At 39.0% G+C, this 21,352-nt stretch overlaps 1 protein-coding gene and 1 non-coding gene across 2 annotated transcripts; both read right to left on the bottom strand.

Moving 5' to 3' along the window:
- Positions 1-3,861: 3,861 nt before the first annotated feature.
- On the bottom strand, positions 3,862-3,946 carry LOC125181122 (small nucleolar RNA SNORD45). The gene has a single exon (XR_007160163.1). It is a non-coding gene; the product is annotated as a small nucleolar RNA SNORD45 (small nucleolar RNA).
- Positions 3,947-5,694: 1,748 nt separating this feature from the next.
- ACADM (acyl-CoA dehydrogenase medium chain) lies at positions 5,695-21,334 on the bottom strand. The gene is made up of 12 exons (XM_066987041.1): positions 21,189-21,334; positions 17,695-17,794; positions 17,342-17,439; positions 17,164-17,233; positions 15,600-15,700; positions 15,433-15,513; positions 13,613-13,743; positions 12,308-12,416; positions 11,339-11,479; positions 11,167-11,262; positions 10,210-10,458; positions 5,695-7,039 (listed from the first exon to the last, which is right to left on the bottom strand). Exons 1-12 carry the CDS (start codon positions 21,210-21,212, stop codon positions 6,968-6,970), a joined length of 1,272 nt encoding a protein of 423 aa, XP_066843142.1. The 5' UTR covers positions 21,213-21,334; the 3' UTR covers positions 5,695-6,967.
- Positions 21,335-21,352: the final 18 nt, after the last annotated feature.

Raw genomic sequence — 21,352 nt, 5'->3', positions numbered from 1 at the left:
TTGCAGAAATGCTTCAGCTTTAGAACAAATAACATCTATTGAGCTCTGAACAAACAAAAGCCACCAAATACCTTCTCCTCTTGTCCACTGAGACCTCCAACAGGTAACTGACCTTCAGAAAGCCACCATACCCAGCAAGTCAACATTTATTTGATGCAACTCATCTGTTACAGCCAGTAATCCTGTGTAACAACAGATCCAAAATTACAGACATCAGTTTTGAAATCCCCAAAACTTAAGTGTACTTTAGCAGACTAAATACAGGAAGATCTCAAAGCAGAAATCCAGTCGTGGACACATGATAGAAAATAAGCACACATTTCACCTTTTAGTTTCACATGAGTTTTACCTTTTCATTAGACGAGTATATTAATGGTACAGTTGCTTTTATATAGAAGTTCCAATTAGACAGTGTAATCAAACAACAGTAATATCCTACTAATGTACTACACTCGTGCAAAGTCTGGAGAAAGATCATAGTAGCATAGAATATCCTGAGTTGGAAAGGACCCACAAAGATCATTGAGTCCAGCTCCTGGCTCCACACAGGACCACCTTCATGTCAGTTGTTATGTCAGCTCAGGAGCAGTAAATGTCTTTATTCACAGAGAAAAATGGAACCAACACATTCTCATTTGGGGGCTCTTTCCTCTTCATTGTTTTCTTTTAAGAACACACAGCCAAATCAAGCCAGAGCACTCAAATTGCTTTCTGAAGGCTGAAGATTATGACAATTTTGCATCCTGCAAAGGTTTGTTCTTGTATAGTCTTCTTACCCTAAGGCTTATGGAAGGCAAACTAAATACCACATGAATTCTTTGGCAGGAACAGTTTAACCTCAATCATTGTTTCTGGCAATCCCACATACATCTGCTGTCATGTCAGGCTTACTTTCAACGTCATGTAATATACCTGCATTGATTAATCCCTGTCTATTTTTCCTGGGAAATAATGTTTGCAATGCTAAAGCACACACTGGTCATGTTTCAGGCAGTCACTAAGAAAGCAGCCAGGCACAAAGGGCAAGGAACCACAATAACAACTCAAGGCTGCTCATAAACTTCACTTTGTAATAAACATCCCCCACCAAATCCTCCCCCCAGAATAGCAAAAACAAAAGCATGCATCAAATTGGAGAGAGATGGATTTGATGGGTGGAACATTCTGTGGATAAGCACTTGGATTAAAGGTCGCACCTAGAGCATGGTGGTCAATGGCTCTATGTCCAGGTGGAGGCCCGTGATGAGCAGCGTCCCTCAGGTGTCTGTCCTGGGACCAGTACCATTTAATATCTGTATGAATGACATAAACAATGGGATCAAGTGCTCCCTCAGCAGGTTTGCAGATGACACCAAGCTGAGTGGTGCAGTTGATACAACAGAAGGAAGGGAAACCATCCAAAGGACCTGAACAAGCTTGAGAGGTAGGCCCATGTGAACCTAATGAGGTTCAACAAGTCCAAGTGCAAGGTGCTGCACCTGGGTCGGGGCAATCCCAGACAGGAGTACAGACTGGATGAAGAACTCAGTGAGAGCAGCCCTGCAGAGAAGGACTTGGGGGTTCTGGTGGATGAAAAGCTTGACATGAGACAGCAGGGCACGCTTGCAGCCCAGAAGGCCGACTGCACCCCGGGGCTGCATCTACAGAGCAGTGGCCAGCAGGTGGAAGGAGTTGATCGCGCACCTCTGCTCTGCCCTTGGGAGGCCTCACTTGGAGTCCTGCATCCAAGGTCTGGGGACCCCAGCGCAAGAAGGTGCTAGAACGTGTCCAGAGAAGGGCCAGAACGTTGATCAGAGGGCTGGAGCACCTCTCCTATGAAGACAGGCTGAGAGCTGTTGCTTTTCCGCCTGAAGAAAAGGCTCAGGGGTGACCTTATTTCCAACTTTTCAGTACTGAAAAGAGGCATATAAAAAAGATGGAGAGCAACGGGGAATGGTTTTAAACTAACAGAGGGGAGATTTAGATTAGAGGTTAGGTGGAAATTCTTCACTCAGAGGGTGGTGAGACACTGGAACAGGTTGCCAAGAGAAGTTGTCCCTGGAAGTGCCCAAGGCCAGGTTGGATGGGGCTTTGGGCAACCTGGCCTAGTGGGAGGTGTCCCTGCCCATGGCAGGGGTGTTGAAACTAGATGATCTTTAAGGTCCCTTGCAACCCAATCCATTCTATGATTTTATGATCAACAGCTATGTTGCACATCCAGGAATACTGTAAAGTATGTATGGTATACCAAGAAAACTTCTGAACTGCTGTACAGGCACAGTAGTTGCCCCTTACAGCATTTTAAGCAGTATGCGAACATGCATAACAGATTGAACCCTCCCAGGAAACGGATCAATCCCAGGACTGAAAACAGCCCTGAGGAGAAGGACCTCGGGGTGTTGGTGGATGAGAAGCTCAACATGAGCCTGCAATGTGCACCTGCAGCCCAGAAAGCCAACTGAAAGTACGGCCATAGCAGGGGACTTGGAATTAGATGATCTTTAAGGTCCCTTTCATCCCAAACCATTCTATGATTAAATGGTATTACTTGTAGAAGTTGGAACGAAACATTTAGAGATAGTATGCAATAACCGCTAATTTAAAGCATTTCCATATAAAGAAAAACTCACCTGTCTTGCACACAATTCAGAGTTCTGCCTACAATAAAATCCTTCATACAGGACAAAATTAATTATACGGCCTTCCCCACATCAATAGCATTTAGTTTTCCCTGCAAGTCAGAAATGCAACTAAGGTACATCGAGTCCCTTTGTATTCTACCATCCTCATTAAATACACAAGCTTCAACAATACGAAGGAGAAGACTGTGCTTGTGCAAGTGATTTAGGGCTTGCTAGAAGTACAGCACATGAGGAGAATCTTGTATGTATTTCTCCTAGAATGTAAATGGCAGGGAATGAAATAAAGATTAGTTTTATCAGTATCAACAAAAATGCCTTTAAATCTCTACTGAAAATATAGAACAAAATGCTAAAATACTAAGTTTTATACGATAAAAATTAACCAAAAAGATGCCTCTTTACTGTTTTCTTTTCCAGCCCACGGATTATCTCCTCATTCACAAAGTGCACACTACAACTCAAGTGATCTGTATGTTTACTACACATAACAGTGAACAACTCATTTTCAGCTTATGTATAGCCATATATATGCAAATCAGTTCACCTAGTGGTAATTTGCAAAATAGCTATACAATTTTAATATTTATCTGTAGTGCCCCACTTGATAATGGCAGGGCAGTAGATTCTCAAAATACTGGAACACAGCTCTTGATCAGCCTTAAATGTTTGGGTGCTCTCTGGTATCTGGGCAGAAGTACAAACAATTGTTGTTTTTAAAGCAAGACTGACTAGAGCTGCAAATTTTCTTTGGCACGCTTAAACCTGGAAGCTAAACCATAAAAGCTACACCCAGCCCCAAACCCTGAGCTAATGCAATTTTTAGTCAAACTGATGCAAGAACATGATCTTGACTGCTGGATTTTGCAATTCTGCAATTATAATGGTACACTTACCTGGAAGATGTGACAGGGCCCTTTATACATACAGGAGACTAAATGGTGTTTTTGGACTAAGAACATGCACAAGACACGCTGCTTGAATTTACCACAAGAGTTTACGAGCATTAGCATTTGTTAACACTTTTCAACTTTGCGTCTCTAAAGCTGTATTCAGTTATCATAAAAGTATTTCCTAGTACCATCAACCATTAATTCAAGAACTACACATCTCTAATACATCAATGTAAACAACCTTACAGTGTACCCCTGCCTCCTAGTGCTGGATCAGAATTTGGGAAAGGAATTCAACTGGATGGCTCTGAGAAGCTCAAAGGTCGGAACCTAAAGAAACTTCAGCTTCCTGGGTCTCGGAGTAATTCTAGAGCTTAATTGGTGATAAACATCTACTTTAGATAAGGTAATACATGTCAACACTCACCAGTGATCCAAGAAAGCAACATTCTTCTGCCCTAAGGGTTTCAAATCCAACACCTTAATTCCTATATACTTTCTTCCAAAACCAGGATGCTATCTTATTTTTTTGTAACACCATTTAAACATTTCTTCCATGAGATGGGACTGGAGATGCAAGTAATCAAGCAATTTTTTAGAAGCATTTGAGCCTTTTGAGTATTGTTTTCCACCATGGTTTGCATGAGAAGGAACAGGAAAAAAAAGGCATAATAGATGGTGATAAGTTAAATTTATAATGTTAGTCACTATGGTGAAAAAATAAGACTGAGAATAAATCCTTTTTCTTAGGGGGACGAGTACAAGCCAGATAAATAAAATGCTCAACAGACTGGTATCATTTTTACGTTACAAAGGAAAAAAGAAAAAGCAGATTTGAGAACAAGAACTGGCTCCTACCATATTTCCTTTGTATAGTACTAAAGCATAGACGTACTACACTTGAATAATACATATTACATAAATGCATAGCTTATATAAATACCAAGTAATTAAATATTATAAAATACAGTAATTATAATATACAGTAATATGTGCATCTATATAGACACACACATATATATGCATAGATGTATAAAAACTAAAACAGTACTCACATCCTGGTCTTTTACCTCAATGTGCATAGAGAATTTTAAAAATCCAAAGGAAATCATTTAAAGTTCCAGGAGAACCTGTAGCTAGAGTATTACAAACTTTATCAGGAGTGCAAAGTCACCATTGTGAACTTTAAAAGCACATCATTCTGTAATTTGATTTATTTATTTTAGGAAGTGATAGGACTAAATCCTGAAGGTCTGTCCATTAGTGTTTGTTTTTAAATAACATATTGAAATAGTTTTTGTTATTGCTATCCGAGAGTACTTGGTTTCTAAGTTTGCAATCATCAAAACCATTGATTAGAAATTGCTTTTCTGCAATTTACCTGGACAGCACTGACAGTATACAGAAAACAAAGGTCTGACCTGTGTTGGCATTTATCCCACCACTCTCACTGTGACGTGATGTGACGAATACCAGAAACGGTCATCTGTCCATTCAGTGCAGCTGTCCCATCTGTCTGTCGTCTTTGTGGCCCTTTGACTGTCTCCTGTAGCTCCATCTCTCTCTTGTGCTGGGGAGCCCAGAGCTGGGCATGGCACTCCAGATGTGGCTGAATAATTTTTCCAAGAAGTCCAGGGAACGTGCGTTCTGCCAGCACTGCCCAGCAGAGCCTAGCCAAATTTCAAACAAAACAAAACACAAAACCCTCAAGAATTCCTCTTCCTCGGCTGTTCCTGCTGCAAACAGTTAAGTGTATACACTGATGGAAAGGAATATACCCTTAAATACATTGAATCTGAAATAAATAAATCTGAATTGAATCTGAAATAAATAAAAATGATCACATAAGTCATTCTTAAGGAAAATTTGCACTTTGACTTGAAGTGAATCATCCTGACCGAACATTTACTTACTTAAACAAGTGCAGCAGTGAGAGAGGCTGCATTCCTTCAAGCTGATACTGTCACTACTGGGTTGGATCTCAGTCCTCAGGACAGACTTCATGCAGGCAATGCAATACAGGCCTTCACACTGCTGAACTGCAGTGGCCACGCAGCTGTTGTGGGCAGTAGCACAGGAGGAACTGAGGTGCAGCTATTTGCCTGTTTCAGACACTGGACAACTTATGCAAAATACAATTTAAACGATGTGGCAAGCAAAATGAATAAAAACCACCACACCTCTCTGTTTAAAATGAGATTTTATTCGAATGCATCAATGGCTGTCAGAAATAACATTTTGATCATCTAACTTTACAGTGAAAAAACATTGTGTTGTGAGGTTCTCGTTGCTTGCCCTTTTTGTACTTAGATTTTTGGAGTAATACACAAATTTAGAATAGACATGTTATAAGAAAATATGGCAATGTTTCCTAGAGGTTATTTTATGTGGCACTGGTTAAAATGAAAAAGTTTAAAATTGGACAATCATACTTATTTATGCTATAACAAAACCACATAATTATTTTTACCAAAAGCTGTCCATAACATTCAACCATACAGCAGACGTCTTGCACAGGAAAAGGCACAAGTATTTTCTTCATGAACACAACAGGTTTCTTTGAAGAACAGAGATAAACGCTTTGAATGACAATTTTTTTCAGTGCTGGATTCAGGTGAGTAACGTGGTTAAGAAACTGAAAAGAAGCCCTATTATGCTGTGTCTTTTGAAAACAAGAAGTAGTTTTTGTTCATGCTGCTTCAGGGACACATGTAAAATATAGACAAACTAGAAATAGTAATCCTGTCCCTGTTTGAGAAAAATAATAGTGCTGTGTGCTCTAATTTATGATAATATATGCTTTTGAACGGTCCAGAAATTAAGATTCATTCATCTTTTTTTTTTTTTAAATACAAGTTTCTTAAGGCCAACAAAACCAACATGTTAGCGTACTTATTTTCAGCTAGCTCTAGGTGACCTAGAGACAATCTGCTGCAACATGGTATTCCTGAGGAATTAGAATAGCATTTGTAAGTAACTATTTCCCTGAGATTTATTAATTTGATATCCATCCAAATGCCAATGATAAAAGAGATGGAACAAATCTATACCATTATAAACAATACAGAAACTCCCCAAATTTAATTCCTCATGTTGAATTTCCACATGCTGAATGCCTTCACTGACCAAGAAAAAAAAATTAAAAAAATCTGAATTTTGGTATCTTTTTTAATCAAATAAATTCATAAATTTTATAGGGAAAGTTTTTTCCCTTCCCCCACCAAACGCTAAATATTTGAGTGAAAATGATTAAGTGGGGAAAGACAATCAATCACTTTGGAATTCAGAGGGAGTGGATGGGAAGAAGTAGTGCTTAATAATGTATTCAATAAAAAGACTTTTAAAGAAAAGGGCTTTTTTCCACAAATTTTCCATTGTATTGAGAAACGCACTAAAATCCTCTTCCATGAGAACACAGCATACTACCGTAGTGTCACACACACTTTATACATTTCTTTAAGCCTTAAATTTGCCAACATGTTCACGAGCTATGATCATCCTTTGAATCTGCGCAGTTCCCTCATAAATCTGAAAAGAAGAATTGCAATAATGTTAGATGATCATTTTTAAAAAGGTTTTAGATTGATCTTTCTACACTTTTAAACCTCCTTAGCATACTAGATTACAGGGTGGATTGGAATGTTAAATCCATGAAAAATAAAACTGAAAAATTCCAGTGTGCCTAAGTAACTACATTGGGCTAAATAGAATAAATCATACACAAGATACTGAGAGACAGTCTCATATCCTCTCATCTAAACTCAATAATTTTCTCAGACAAACAGACATAGGGGGCCAAAAAAGATCAAGAAAGTGTGTTATCTGAGGAAGAAAATACATAGTTTAGGTTTTACGAACTAGGTTTTAAAACAATGGGTGAAGAGAAGATGACTTGTGCTGAGTGTTTTATTTTTGTTGACTAGCCTTTCAAGGTCACACCAAGCATTCCCTTTGATTCATTTACTTCCATTTCTTCTTGCTAACTAGTACTCTCTCCAATACAGTATCCTTTTTTTTTTCCTTTCTTTAACCTTACATTCTTACATCGCCTTCTAGAAACATTCTGCACCATCCCCCTGTTTTACATTGATTGATGGCAGGAAAGACAGAGATGCACAACACTGTATATATGAAGCTCTAATGCAGTAAGAAGGCTCTATGCTCCACAGGTATACTGCAACAGGATTTGAGGGTGGAAGCAACATAGCTTAGGGATTCAAGTGTTTCTGTTCCCAGTTCTGTCAAAACTTGGTATGACGAGTTGCTCAAATTCAGGTAAATTCACTTTCTGCAGTTATAAAATAGGGACAGTATTCCCAAGAACCTTACAAAGCCTTTTGAAAATAGAGCCAGTATAACCTGCAGTCACATTAGTTTTTTCTTCAGAGGAAATTTTTCATTCTCAGAGTGAATCATCTGACTGCTGCTGCTTACCCTACAATGATCCAGGTTATAGAGCAGATTTAGTCTGGTGAAAGTAGGTGCCTTTTGGAGCAAACTTAACTGGAAACTCTACCCTCTCTATATGCCAAATACCATCCAAATCCTAACGAAGCCAAAATTGTCCAGGCCTATAACAATTTACAGTTTTGTTTACAATTTAAAAGCCTTAACAATTACACACATAGTGGGGACATTCAGTCCAACGAACCAAACAGGCCTGCTGTGAACTTAGCCTTTTCAAACTAGATATGGTGTAGTTGGAGGGCATTCAGCAGCTATTCCTGCAATCTGCTAATCTCCTATTGCACTAAATTACTTGCTGATGAAGACAGCCATGGAACTCAAGTGTAAAGACATCAAAACTCACAGTCTGCTTAAATAAATGCAAAAGAGGTTTTGGTTTATAAGCAATGGAAGCAGTTTCAAGCACCACCTTCAACTGAAGGGAAGTAGTAGAACTGTGTAATACCGAGAAACATCAAATATATGGAAGAAAAGAACAAGTGGAAAACAAAGTTTTTATACATGAAACACATGGCCAAAAGCATGTACCATGTGGAATTGGGCCGTAATATAGTAATGCATAATCAAGAGACATGGGCAAAATATTGTAAAGACAAAACCCTTCCTTGTATTATTTTAAGGGATGAAGAGAAGCAGAAAAAACAACAAAAATTAATACTAAATCTGATTAGACTGAACAATTGGGAAAAAAAAAGTCTACTGTGCCATGAACCTGTGATGGATCAGTGTAATAGAAAATCTAAATGACTGGAATCCTGTAAAATTAATCTTAACTTTCAAATAAACTTCCAACCCTCACAATATCTTTCTCTAGAAAAACACAGAACCTGACAGAAAAAATGCCCAATCATAGTAAAATTATATTACTCATTCATCTCCTCGCTTGCAGGACTGTAATTAGTACTAAGCACCTTTAGATTCCAAAGTACTAGCTGTCTTTCCTTAAACAGAGAAAAACAAAATCTTGGCTAGGGAGAATCATAGTTTTCATTTTAAAGTCAGCTACAAGAGAAATGTTAACTACATAGAATCTTAAGAATGACAGCTGTTATAACTAAATAACCGTTCAGATTATGGTCCACATGCATTTCTTGATACCTGTTCTGATAAGTTTTATCTAGCCACTATTACTATCAGAAAGAGGTAAAAAGATTACTGGTTTTGCTGAGCACAATTAAAACATTCTTGCTGAATAAAGAACTGTAGCAGAATATATCCCAAGACAAGAATTATGACATAACATGGAATAATTTCTCAGCAATAATAATGCAGAAAAAGATCTGGGGATTATGGGTGACTACAGGCTAAACATGAGTTAAGTATAAGTTTGGTTTGTTGTTAAAAAGAAAAACAGGCCAAGCGTTCCAGGTTGTATCATACTTCTGTTAATACAACATATGCAAGACCACGATATATTCCATGACACTCAATGCTGGTGATATATCAGCTGAAGTATTCTGCCTGGGTTATCCTACCAAAGTTTCAAACATAAGGTTTAGAGCATAGCCAGAAGTGATGAAGAGACTGGAAACAGAAAAGGAAAAAATAAAAATAAAAAAAATCATTCAGCATGACTCATGAGGAAAAAGGTGAAGAAGCCACTGTAGTGTTCTCTTCTAGACTAAGATAAGAGGAATGTGAGAAGCTCCTAAAATGTCATTACCAATCAGTTGTTCTGCATACTGTCTTTGGATCTGAGGAGTAAAAGGAGATAATGTGCAACAACTGTTATTTGAACTAGGTATCAGGCTGAAGGAAAAGCTAAACTATAGGCAGGCACCAGTCTATGACACATATGGGAAGTCAGAGAATTTCCAGCACTGAAGGTTTTCAAGAACAGCATCATACATAAACTATACCTACTTACAGAATACCAGAGGAAGTATTGGTATTTTGAGCAGTGTCTTCTACAGTGGTTTTTTTTTTGTTTGTTTGTTTTAAGTTTAGAAGCTTCCAAAGGAAGAAGAGCCCAAGAATTTCAGAGTTACCATATACGGAAAAAACCACACCATTAAATTTATTTCTTGCATGTAGGTTAAGCTGTTGATCTAGTGCAAAGTATGCAAGAATTTGCCCAATTTGAATTTCCCTTTTTTTAAACTGAAGGATACTTACTGTCATTCTAAAAACTTACGTCATATGTGTACATCAAGATTTGAAATAAGTAGCCATTAGGTAGTTCTATATAAAATTTTGGCATTATTGTAGAGATCACATTCTCTTTTACTTACCTGGTAGATTTTAGCATCTCTCATTAGTTTTTCTACAGGATATTCAGTATTAAATCCATTTCCTCCAAAAATCTGCACTGCATCTGTAGCTACTTGGTTTGCAATGTCACCAGCAAATGCCTTTGCAATGGAAGCATAGTAGGTATTTCTGCGGCCAGCATCAACTTCCCATGCAGCTCTTTGGTAAGCCATCCTAGCAAGTTCCACTTTCATAGCCATTTCAGCAAGCATGAATGACACTGCCTGGTGCTATGAATTACGAAATACATTAAATTAACATTGCTTGTTTAAGATTCTATGACTTCCAAAAAGAATATGATCTTTTTTATACACTAGTCTCTTCAACAGAGTAAGTTGTACAACATGAGTTCTACATAATATGGATCAAGCTGTCATAATTCTGTGTTGAATTAGACTTTTAAGGTTTTCATTCTAAAATTCATTTAGTCACAGGGACTAAGTACTGAATTATGAAGTTGTGTTTCAGTACTTATGACATCTTACTTAGCTAGCTGTTTATTTAAATTTCTTTAAAACTGGTAAGCAGTGTGATTGGTAACATATTCTAATTTTTTTTTATTAATACCGTGTATTGTTTCACGTAGCTCAGAGAAGCTTATACCTTGCCTGAAAATCCCTATTTATTAGTATTGAAGAAGTTAAGTATGTCTTGAGAGTACATGAATTTCAGGTTTTGGGGCAGAGTTTTCTTTCTGATTTTACTATTATCATCAGTAAGTTTAGAAGACTTCCTGGACTAACTGCATGGCTAGATTTACTTAGATGGCGCTGACTAATATATACTTGAGAACCCAAGCAATGGCAGAGATACAGTAACTTATGCCCTAAAAATCAAGGAACAACCCTGAAAATTCACTAGTAGCACATCTACTGTACTGATGCGAAAACATAGCTTATATAAGTGAATATGTATGAATAAATATATATTTAACTTACTTCAACAATCGCTTTCCCAAAGGTTTTTCTCTCCAAGGCGTATTTAGTAGCTTCATCGAGTGCTCTTTTTGCTAACCCAACAGCACCAGCTGCTACCTAAATTAAATATAGCACAGAATAGAAACAAAAAATTTCTATTACATTTTATAAATAAATTATTTTTGATACTTACAGGTGGTCTGGTCTTATCAAAAGCTCCCATTGCGATTTTAAAGCCAGCTCCCTCAGCTATTAATACATTTTCTTTCGGGACTCTCACATCTTCAAAGACAATACCTCTTGTATCTGAGCAGCGTTGACCCATATTCATTTCCTGAAAAGAGAAGTTTACAGAGGTGCAACTAAGTTGAATTTTTCCAAGGTACAACACATCATCTTTCTTTAGCTTACTCAAAGCATAAGGTAAGCTTCTGCCCCCCAGCTCCACCCAGACACTTCAGTTTCATCTAAAAATTACCATATATGTGAAAAATAGTAGTTCTGCATTTACGGACCAGCATGCCCCTTATTTGTCTAAGCTGGGCAGTTTATCTTGTGCCTATATAAAATTGATTCTATAGCTGCAATCACTCACATGGTCTTTCTCAAGTTTAACTGTATCATTTGAGGTGGGAGAGGAAAAAGTAAAGAAACTAGTATGCAAGCAGTAGGAAAGAGCAACTGTAACAGAAACACATGCACAAAAAAATAAAATGGAGTTTTCAAGTTTTCAGATTCCTTCCCTGATACACAATGTCAATTTTTCTCCTATTTATTTAAGAATTTGCACCAAAACCTGAAAAGCCTTCCTTGAGCAGTAGCTAAAATTAAAGCTCTCTGTGTATTATGGTTAAAACTGTCCACCTTGTTTTTTATCCTTTGAAGCCATATTTCTCATCTATTGGCATTGATCAGTAAAATGGTTCTCAAAAGATTTTTTTGCAGATATTCAAAGTCATCTTTCTTTGATACAGTCTGAATAATTCCTTATCAGAATGAATAAAATTATGTCTTATGAATAGTTTATGTTGTAAAAAAGAAAAGATGACAATGTGAAAACGTTCAGTTATGTAACATGTTTTCTTTAATTGCAATTTGTTATGATTTGATTTAGAAGCAAATAATAACGCCTAGTTTGTCAAGTAAGAGATACTCTCTTCACCTTTCTTCCAATTTGGATTCCAGGGCTATCTGCCTCCACAATGAATCCAGTAAAAGCTTTGCTTGCAGGAACTTTTGGATCTGGATTGGAACGAGCAAGCAAGAAATACCTAGTGTAAAACAAAGAAGTGGAAACTCAGTTTATCCTCACAATTAACAATGTGTAAATATATATATATATATATATTTACTGTTTCTAGCATGTAATAAATCTATCAGAAAGTTAACAATCCATTCTTCTTGCCCCTTACAAAAATAAACTGACAGTGCACAATGAAGAGGAAGTGTCACTGCATCTCTTACTGCAACATTCAAGATTTAATAAAATTACTTAATACGGACATGTAAAGATTCTCCACCTTTTCCATGTACTTTAAGTCTTCACAGTATTATCAGTTTCACAGACAGTAAAAAAAAAAACCTGTCACAGCACATATTTAAAAATGAATTCTTAGGAGATATACTGTTGCACAGAAAATGTTATCACCTGATTTCAAAGATCTTAATGTTATTCTTCTAAGTTGTAGATAAGTATTTCTATTAGAAATTAAACAGTTGTAAATGATATTCATGGTGTTTGGTAATGTCAAAAGATAGCTGGTACATTCTCTTTGATAGTTCTGCCTTGAACAAGGAAATAAATAATTAGAAAATTCAGCTTTATGGGTAAATGCATACAGCTTTTTCACTTAAAACAATTTACGTGTTGGGGATGAGTGTGATACTATGCGAGACATGATGAAAGAGGTCTATATTGTAAAGCATGTTCCACAGACACACCGCCACAGCAATATCTGGATTCTTTGACTGTTAGAAAATGTCTTCCCTTCAGAAAATAAAATGTAACACCACAATCCAAGAGTTTTTCTAGCTTCACTAAAAGTGAGAGGTGTTTTGAATAGAATCAGTACCAAGTGATCTCGATCACTACACCTTCAAAGTAAAGTAGCTGGTAATATGGGCCTCCTGAGTGTTTTGCAAGTTAAATCACACTCCTGCTGTCCTCCCCTGAAGAAAAAGCAGAATTATTTTGTTTGGTAGCATCAAGGTTTAACAGGCATTCCTGAATGAAGAGTTGCCACGTCATCACTTAACTTCCTTTTTAAGCTTTGCACAGCCCTGAGAGTCTTATACCTTGTGCTGATACACTGATCACAGATTAAAGTGTATCGGGGTGAAACATAATGAAGACTTGGATTTACAACAAAACTTTAAAGAAACACTAGTATCTAACTTTGGAAAAAAAAAAAAAGCCAGTATAGAACAGAATAATAGAAAATGTAGGATAAGTCAACTGTTAACACACCAGTTTGCTTTCCCACCATTTGTGATCCACATCTTCTGACCATTAATAATATATTCATCTCCTTTCTTCTCAGCCTTTGTTTTTATACCAGCCACATCCGAGCCTGCTCCAGGCTCTGTTACGCAGTAAGCCTAGAAGAAAATAAAATATAAAATCTTGAGGAAAAAAGTTCCTTCTTTAGGAATCATATTATTGCAGACTCTGTTCACCAAAACTGCATAGTAAACCCCAAAATATTATATAAAAAACCCTACCACCACCAAAAAGCAACAACCGTCAAAGCACATATGGGTTAATTTTCCTAATAAATCTATAATGCATATTTTAAATAATTTTTAATGATCATAGAATGATTCGGGTTGGAAGGGATCTTAAGGACATCTAACTCCAACCCCCCTGCCACAGGCAGGGATGCCACTCACTAGATCAAGTTTTCTTCACCCTCTGAGTGAAGAATTTTCTCCTAACCTCTAATCTAAATGTCCTCTCTTTTAGTTTAAAACCATCGCCCCTCATCCTGTATTATCTGATTGAGCAAAGAGTCCCTCTCCAGCCTTTTTATAAGAACCCTTTCAGTATTGAAAGGCCACAATGAGGGAGCCTTCTCTTCTCTAGGCTAAATACCCAGCTCTCTCGGCCTGTCTTCATGGCAGAGGTGCTTCATCCCTCTGATCATCTCTGTAGGCGTCCTCTGGACTCAGTCTAACAGGTCCACATCTTTCTTGTTCTGGGGGCCCCAAACCTGGACGCAGTACTCCAGGTGGGGCCTGACAAGGGCAGTGCAGAGGGGGACAATCGCCTCGCTCGACCTGCTGCTCACACCTCTTTTGATGCAGCCTAGGATGCAGTTGGCCTTCTGGGCTGCAAGCGCGCACTGCTGGCTCATGTTGAACCTTTTGTCCACCAGATAAACATGATAAACAGAAATATTTTGTAATTCTTAAGTCATCACTTCCTCACACTTCATAAACTGATGTAAAAGCTTAGGATCTTTAAAATCTGCAAATAAGAGTACAGCGTAACGTTTTATATCTACTGTGTTCTTCATTTTATGGGGCTTAGTTGTTCGGATTCTAATGCATTGCACATGACTCTTTATTTCTTTCTCTGTAACAAGTACTGCTCATGTCATATGAGTATGTGCTTATATAAACCTCTTTTAAACTCCCACTCCTCTTCTTAGAATCACAGAATCTTGGGATTGTTCAGGTAGAAAAAAACCTCTGAAGTCATCTGGTCCAACCTTTAACCTAGTACTGAAGTCCACCACTAAACCATGCTAAGTTCTACATCTACACGTTTCTTGAAGACCTCCTGGGATGGTGACTCAACCACTTCCCCGGGCAGCCTATTCCTATGCCACACAACCTTTTCAGTAAAGAAATTTCTCCTAATATCCAACCTAAACCTCCCCTGGTGCAACTTGATTTTCCCTGTCTTATCACTTGGTGCTTGGGAGAAAAGCCCAATCCCCACCTCACTACAACCTCCTTTAAGGTAATTGTAAAGTACAATAAGGTCTCCCCTGAGCCTTCTCTTCTCCAAGCTAATCAACCCCAGCTAAACAACCTCCTTAAAGGGAAATAAAAAAAATATTATTTTTTTGGTAAGTGATTAGGATGGTTTTCCAGGTAATATCTTCTATTTCCTCGCTGTTTGTATCAAATTTTGCTATTCCTTGACTTTGAATAAATGGCACAGTTTATTTACAAACAAAAATGGGCTAAGTTTTAAGTAGATACCACTGCTTTCTTCCAAAAAATGACTAATACTGATGAATGTGGGTAAGGAACATTCTACAGTGTAGCAGTTATACTTACACACATCATTGGTTCTTCTGTCATTCTTCCCAAGTATTTTTTCTGTTGCTGCTCATTTCCTGCAATGATTACTGGCATTTGCTGAAAGAAAATATTTATACTATTAATCTGCCTTTTTAAAATGCACAGACTCCACTTTAAAGGAGGAAAGAAATGACAGAACTTACCCCTAGGGAATTTGCTTCAATGGCAGTTTGAACCCCTGTGCATCCATAAGCTAACTCTTCCGTAATAAGGCATGCTTCAAAACTGCCAAGGCCAAGACCACCTACAGTTGAATGAGTTTAAAGTGGGACATACTAGCAATTTACAGAAATTAACTATCAAAAACATACTGCCCCATATACACTTGATTGTGCACTGCGTTTGATCAGACATCCCCCACAAACTTTTTAAATAAAGTTTTGTCAGAATGGTAAGAGATGATTGGAAAACTACATTTGACTGCTCCAAGGTTGCATGATTGATATGGGGCACGTTACACAGAATGGCAACAACTTTTTGACTACTATAACTTTTCGACTACTTTACATTCGAGAATGTCCTTTAGAGATCTTAGGAAGCAGAGAAATGACCACAAAGGCTCCTGAGCTACCATAGCTCGTATGAATACTAAGTTATGCATGTTAGTCAGCCAACCAATCTAGTAACCTGTTTCTGACAGAAACTGACTTTGGGAAGTGCTTCGAAATACACTAACAATACAGCGACATTTGCTCAAAATACATTCTCCATCCTCTAGGCGTCTCCCTCAGCCTGAAGTACTCTTGGTATCCTTGTTAACGCTAACCCTTGACAGACTTACCCTTCAGTGAATTTGCACTCATCTCTTTTTAACATAGGTAAACATTTTAGCATTAATATCATGCAGCAGCAATGAGTTTCACAAATTAACTACAAACTGCATAAAATGAAGGGGAAATACAGATTGTAACTGCTCAGCAGATGTGACCAGGGAATGACCTGGCTGGAGAACAAGATGACCTGGCTGCACAACAGGGTAGGCTGGCTGGCAGCAGGAATGCCAGGGACAGAGCAACTCTGCTACAAGTTTCCCTTGGCGACGTGATGAGAAATGCCACAGCTTTGTCTTGTAAAAGTGCTCAGGGGCCACCTTTGGGCTGTGGACTTGGTCTGGGGGATGAATATAATGCAGGGCTAGGGTGTCCCGTGCTGATGTTCACAGGATCAGTGCTGGTGCAGGGGCCTATAACAAATGGGCTCATGATGCATCTTGGCAGACTCCTTGTAGCGGTAGGACTTCATCCAATGCACTGTTCATTAAATCTTTTTATATTTAAGGAAAAGCATGTGTTTAATTCGCATGAAGTGGTCCAATAACCATTTCCCAACAAGAACTATCTCCTTTAATTTACTCTGAACCTGCCATCTGCTGACTTCACTGATGCCTTCTAGTTGTATTGAAAGGGATGATGAGCCATCAATCCCTTTTCACACTCTTCATGACACTGACGTTTTAGTCATTTCTCATACAGAAGCTGTTCTGTATCTTTTGTCATCTTTATCCTTTTTAGGAACCCCTTCCAATTCCATGGTAGCCTTTGAAGATGGAAGGATCAGACTGCATAATGAATTAAACAGGAAATTAAAAGGTTAAACTTAATTATTCAAGTATTCAACTGTTTATTTTATACAGAATCCATAATGACACATCTAAATCTCCAAGGCCTTTTCTTAGTTTTATTTTACAGGTTAAAAATATTTACTTACCACAGCTTTCTGGTATGTGTGAATTTATAAGACCAAGTTCCCAAGCCCGTTTTATGAGTGGAAGAGGATACTGAAATAAATGAGGAAAATCACCTTCTGATTAATTACAGCCAGCATTTTAAATTTCATGCAGGTTAAGATAAAAATCTAATTTTCCCCTACTGTATGACAGATTTACCTCTCCAGTTTTATCATATTGTGCAGCAACAGGAATAATTTCCTCCAGAGCAAATTTACGAGCAGTAGCTTGAAACTCTTTCTGTTCATCAGTAAGTTCTATTATAAAAAAGAAAAAAAAAAGTCACAAATTCTACACCGGCTTTAATTTTTCCAGTTGTCAGAGTATGGGAAAAGAAGAGTAGTGTCATTCCTCCCAAGACAATCTAAACCACCACTTCCTGGGCCTCTCCAGTAACCAAAAAAGCTCAACTTCCTCTTCATACTGGCCTGCAATACAGTGTTTTTTATTTTAAACTAACTGTGCAATTTGTCCTTAGTTGGTGTACTCCTTTCAAACAATGTGATACCTACCAAAGCTAAAGCCAGCTCCAGGTTTGCCTGCATGCACGTTTTGAGCAGGTTTACTAGAATGTGATCTCCATCCAAGCCCTGCAATGGTTTGGAGCATCCGCTGAAGAGAAACAGAACAGGAGATGTAAGACATTGATAGCTCAAGTCTCCTAAAGCTACTAGCCTGATGGCAGCACAACTTTAAATATAGATTCCCTCTTTAGAAAACAGTATCGCATCAGGTACAATACAGTGACTAACATGATCTAGAAGAACTCCTGGCTACCTTAAACTCTGTTCCTGTGGCAAGCTGATGCAAACTGACGGCTTACGCCAACATGGAATCCAAAACAGCACTGAGCTTGTGTGAACTGGTGTTTCCATTTCTAAGATTGCAAAAATCAATTATTTAAAAATAACTAAGCGTAATTATAGCACATCTTCTTTAAAGTACATATATCCACACATGAACACGCTCGCAGAGACACAGTAATATATATATTTTGAAAAGTACACTAATCAAACCAGAAGTTATTGCCCACAACTGAGCACTCCACCAGTGTTTACCTATGGTCAGGATTAGCATGATACTGAAAACAACAATCTACGTATTAAACAATAGGTATCAGAATATTTTGACCTAATGCACAAGATTCCCTTCTAGCAAGTCGCAGTAATGTGTATATAGTTAGTGATTACTGTTGTAGTGGTGTCATTGCGGCCTGCATCAGAACTAGCGTGGCCAACAGGACCAGGGAAGTGATCGTCCCCTTGTACGTGGCACTGGTGAGCCTGCGCCTCGAGTACTGTGTTCAGTGGTGGGACCCTCACTCCAAGAAGGACATCGGGGTACTGGGGCACGTTCAGAGAAGAGCAAGGAAGCTATAAAACACACCTTATGAGGAGTGGCTGTGGGAAATGGGGTTGCTTAGAGTGGAGAAGAGGAGGCTGAGGGGAGACCTCATCGCTCTCTACAACTACCTGAAAGGACATTGCAGCAAGAAGGGTGTCAGTCTCTTTCATTGTGTGACAAGTGATAGGATGTGAGGAAAGGGCCTCAGGTTGTGCCACGTGAAGATATAAGCAAGAATTTCTATGCAGACATGGTTTAGTGGTGGACTTGGTGGTGTTAGGTGGATGGTTGGGCTTGATGATCTTAAAGGTCTTTTACAACCTAAATGATTCTATGATATTCCAAACAAGATAGACCCAAGCAGAATATCTGTAGTTTTCTTCCTAACATTTATCACAAGTTTATTCTGTTTTTCATTGTACATACTTTCTTTGCCTTTTTTAGTGCCTACTAACATCGTTACAAGTATTTGCGTGATGCTTTAATCCCGTGCGTAAACTAAAACCAGATTTCTGCTCTAAAATTCATGCCCAACTTTGACTTTAAAAGGTTGTTTTACCTTTTTACCCTTCAATAGATTGAATTTCTGCATTATTTGGGACGAAAAGTAAAAAAATATTTCATTGGATATATTTATAGAATGACCCAGATCAATACTGACTGAAAACAATTTAGTCAAAAGGCTAAGAAAAGGCTTGATTTTGATTTGTTTTTAATGTAAAAATTTAGGTTAAAAAAAAGTTTGATGAGACCAGTCTCTTATTTTGCAACATTAGAAAACTGAATTAATCATAATAGTACAAAAATATGTCAGAATTTGTATTGGAAACTCTAGAGACAGGAGCGGTATATAGCTGGGTAGGCTACAAGCAGTTAAAAAACAAAGTAGCGGTAGATGACTGTGCTCTTAAAAATAAGAATGCTATGCAGAGATGGTTAAAAAAGCAAACAGGTATCAATAGATGAAAAAATGTATTTTCAAAGTATACTGAAAACATCTATAAAGTTGAAAGGTGAAGAAATGCTGGAAGACCACTACTAGGCATAAGACAGGGGGAAGCTATCACATAATCGAATACTTAACTGTTAAGTTTATTAATAGTTCGGGATTGTATTTTCTATTAGTCAATATATTACTCATTTGGAGTTTTCACAAGCCATAGCTATTGCAGAATAGTATCATGGTATTTTACCTAAGTTTTATGCAACTGCTACCGCTGTTGTAATATAGGAAAACAAACGCAATCAACAAGCACCTAGACGAACCTCAATCATTCAGAATTTTTTATATCTTCCTTTATCTAGAAGAAGCCAAGATGATGATGAGGTTGAGCAAAAGCCAGATATTTGAAATCAGTTTTTTTTTTTTTTAAAGGAGCAGCCCTTCATAGAGTCATACACAGCTTTTTCACCAAAACGTTTTGTCTCAACTAGAAAAAGTACTGAATTCAAAATAATGGTAAGGGTGACATCCTACATAAAGGAAACAGTGAAATTCATCCTAGAAAATGTATGTCTGTTGGGGTTTTCATACAGAGCGGTACGCCAGGTCAGCGCGGAAGGTTTTGCAGAACCACCACAAACAGACGCATGGAAAGGACAGGTGTGATCCATACCTGGATGTGGCGCAAGTGATCAAGTGCCAAAGGACCACAGTTCGTAACCGGCAGGAATTTGGGTCACCATCTATTTCACCCGCTTCCCTGTTTGACTCAGTGGGACAGCTGGATTCAGTGCCAAGGTGCTAGCGACGCTCACACAACTCCTACGGCTCTCCACGGCCAAAACCACGACAGTGAAGGTGACGTGTCCGGAGGCTGAACTCGGACCACTGATGTACGTGGTGCGTGTTCACTGTCCGTCCGATTCCCTTGCCTGGAAGCTGTCCGCCTGGTGCCCTGAACACCCGCTGGCTTGGCACGCTGTCCTCCTGGCTGCAGGCCCAGCCCAGCGGTCACGCCGCTGACCCAGGGCCCTTCAACTTTACCTACTTCTGGAAGCGGGGAAGCCAGGAAAAGGCCCCTGCGAAGGCTTAGCGAGGTGCTACCCGAGCTCTGAACCACCTCCACCTTGGTAGTTAGGAGGTACTGGTGGATCAGTAACTTTTGATGTATGCAGAGTTCAAATTTTATAAAACCTCAGCACTTCAGAGAAACAACCTTTATGCACTGTTCAATAACTTCTTTCCACGTAAGCAGTATTTTAAGTTTATAGAACCGCAGCACTTCAGAAAACCAATATTTATGTACTGCATATATAAAAAAAAAACAGCATAAGGAAAAAACAAAAACAAAAACAAAACAGTGTAGGCAGCACAGCTAGGTATGCTTCAGGAAAGGCACCGTACTTTGAATCGTAAACACTGACGTTTAGAAATGGGAAACAAAACCCATTTTTTTTTTTCTAACGGCCCTGCATGCGTAGCACAACAGCTGAAAGACACGAGCAGCGCTCCGGACCCCGGAGACGAACGCTGCCAACTCATGGCCGAGACGGGGAAAAAAAACAAAAACAAAAACAAAAAAACAGAGCAGGGCGCGGACTCCAGCCCCGCACGGCTTTGTCCTCCGGGCCTCCCGAGCAGCCCCGCGGCCTTCAGACCTCCACGGCCCCGAGGCCCCCGCAGCCCCCGGCCCTGCCCCGCCGCTCCCCCCCCGCTCACCCGGCTGGCTCCGAAGGCAGACATCTTAGCGAGCGCCGCGGAGGCTCCCGGCGGGGCGGGCTGCTCGGGCGGGGGGGGGGGGGGGGGCGGCGCCGCGCTCCGGGGGCAGCGGGGCCGCGGGTTCGGGGCCGGGCTGAGGCGGGGAGACGGGGAGAGGGGCGGGG

This window comes from Anser cygnoides, chromosome 38, assembly GCF_040182565.1.
Source record: "Anser cygnoides isolate HZ-2024a breed goose chromosome 38, Taihu_goose_T2T_genome, whole genome shotgun sequence".
Taxonomy (NCBI): Eukaryota; Metazoa; Chordata; class Aves; order Anseriformes; family Anatidae; genus Anser; species Anser cygnoides.
Note: the sequence above shows the minus strand (reverse complement) of the source record. Positions and strands in the feature narration are given on the sequence as shown.

Excerpts from the sequence above, each read along its gene's own strand:
- ACADM (XM_066987041.1), bottom strand. The coding sequence starts at position 21,212 with ATGTCTGCCTTCGGAGCCAGCCGG. Across the intron at positions 11,480-12,307 it reads GAATCCAAATTGGAAGAAAG|GAAATGAATATGGGTCAACG; the intron begins GTGAAGAGAGTA and ends TTCTCTTTTCAG. Across the intron at positions 11,263-11,338 it reads TTGATAAGACCAGACCACCT|GTAGCAGCTGGTGCTGTTGG; the intron begins GTAAGTATCAAA and ends TATTTAATTTAG.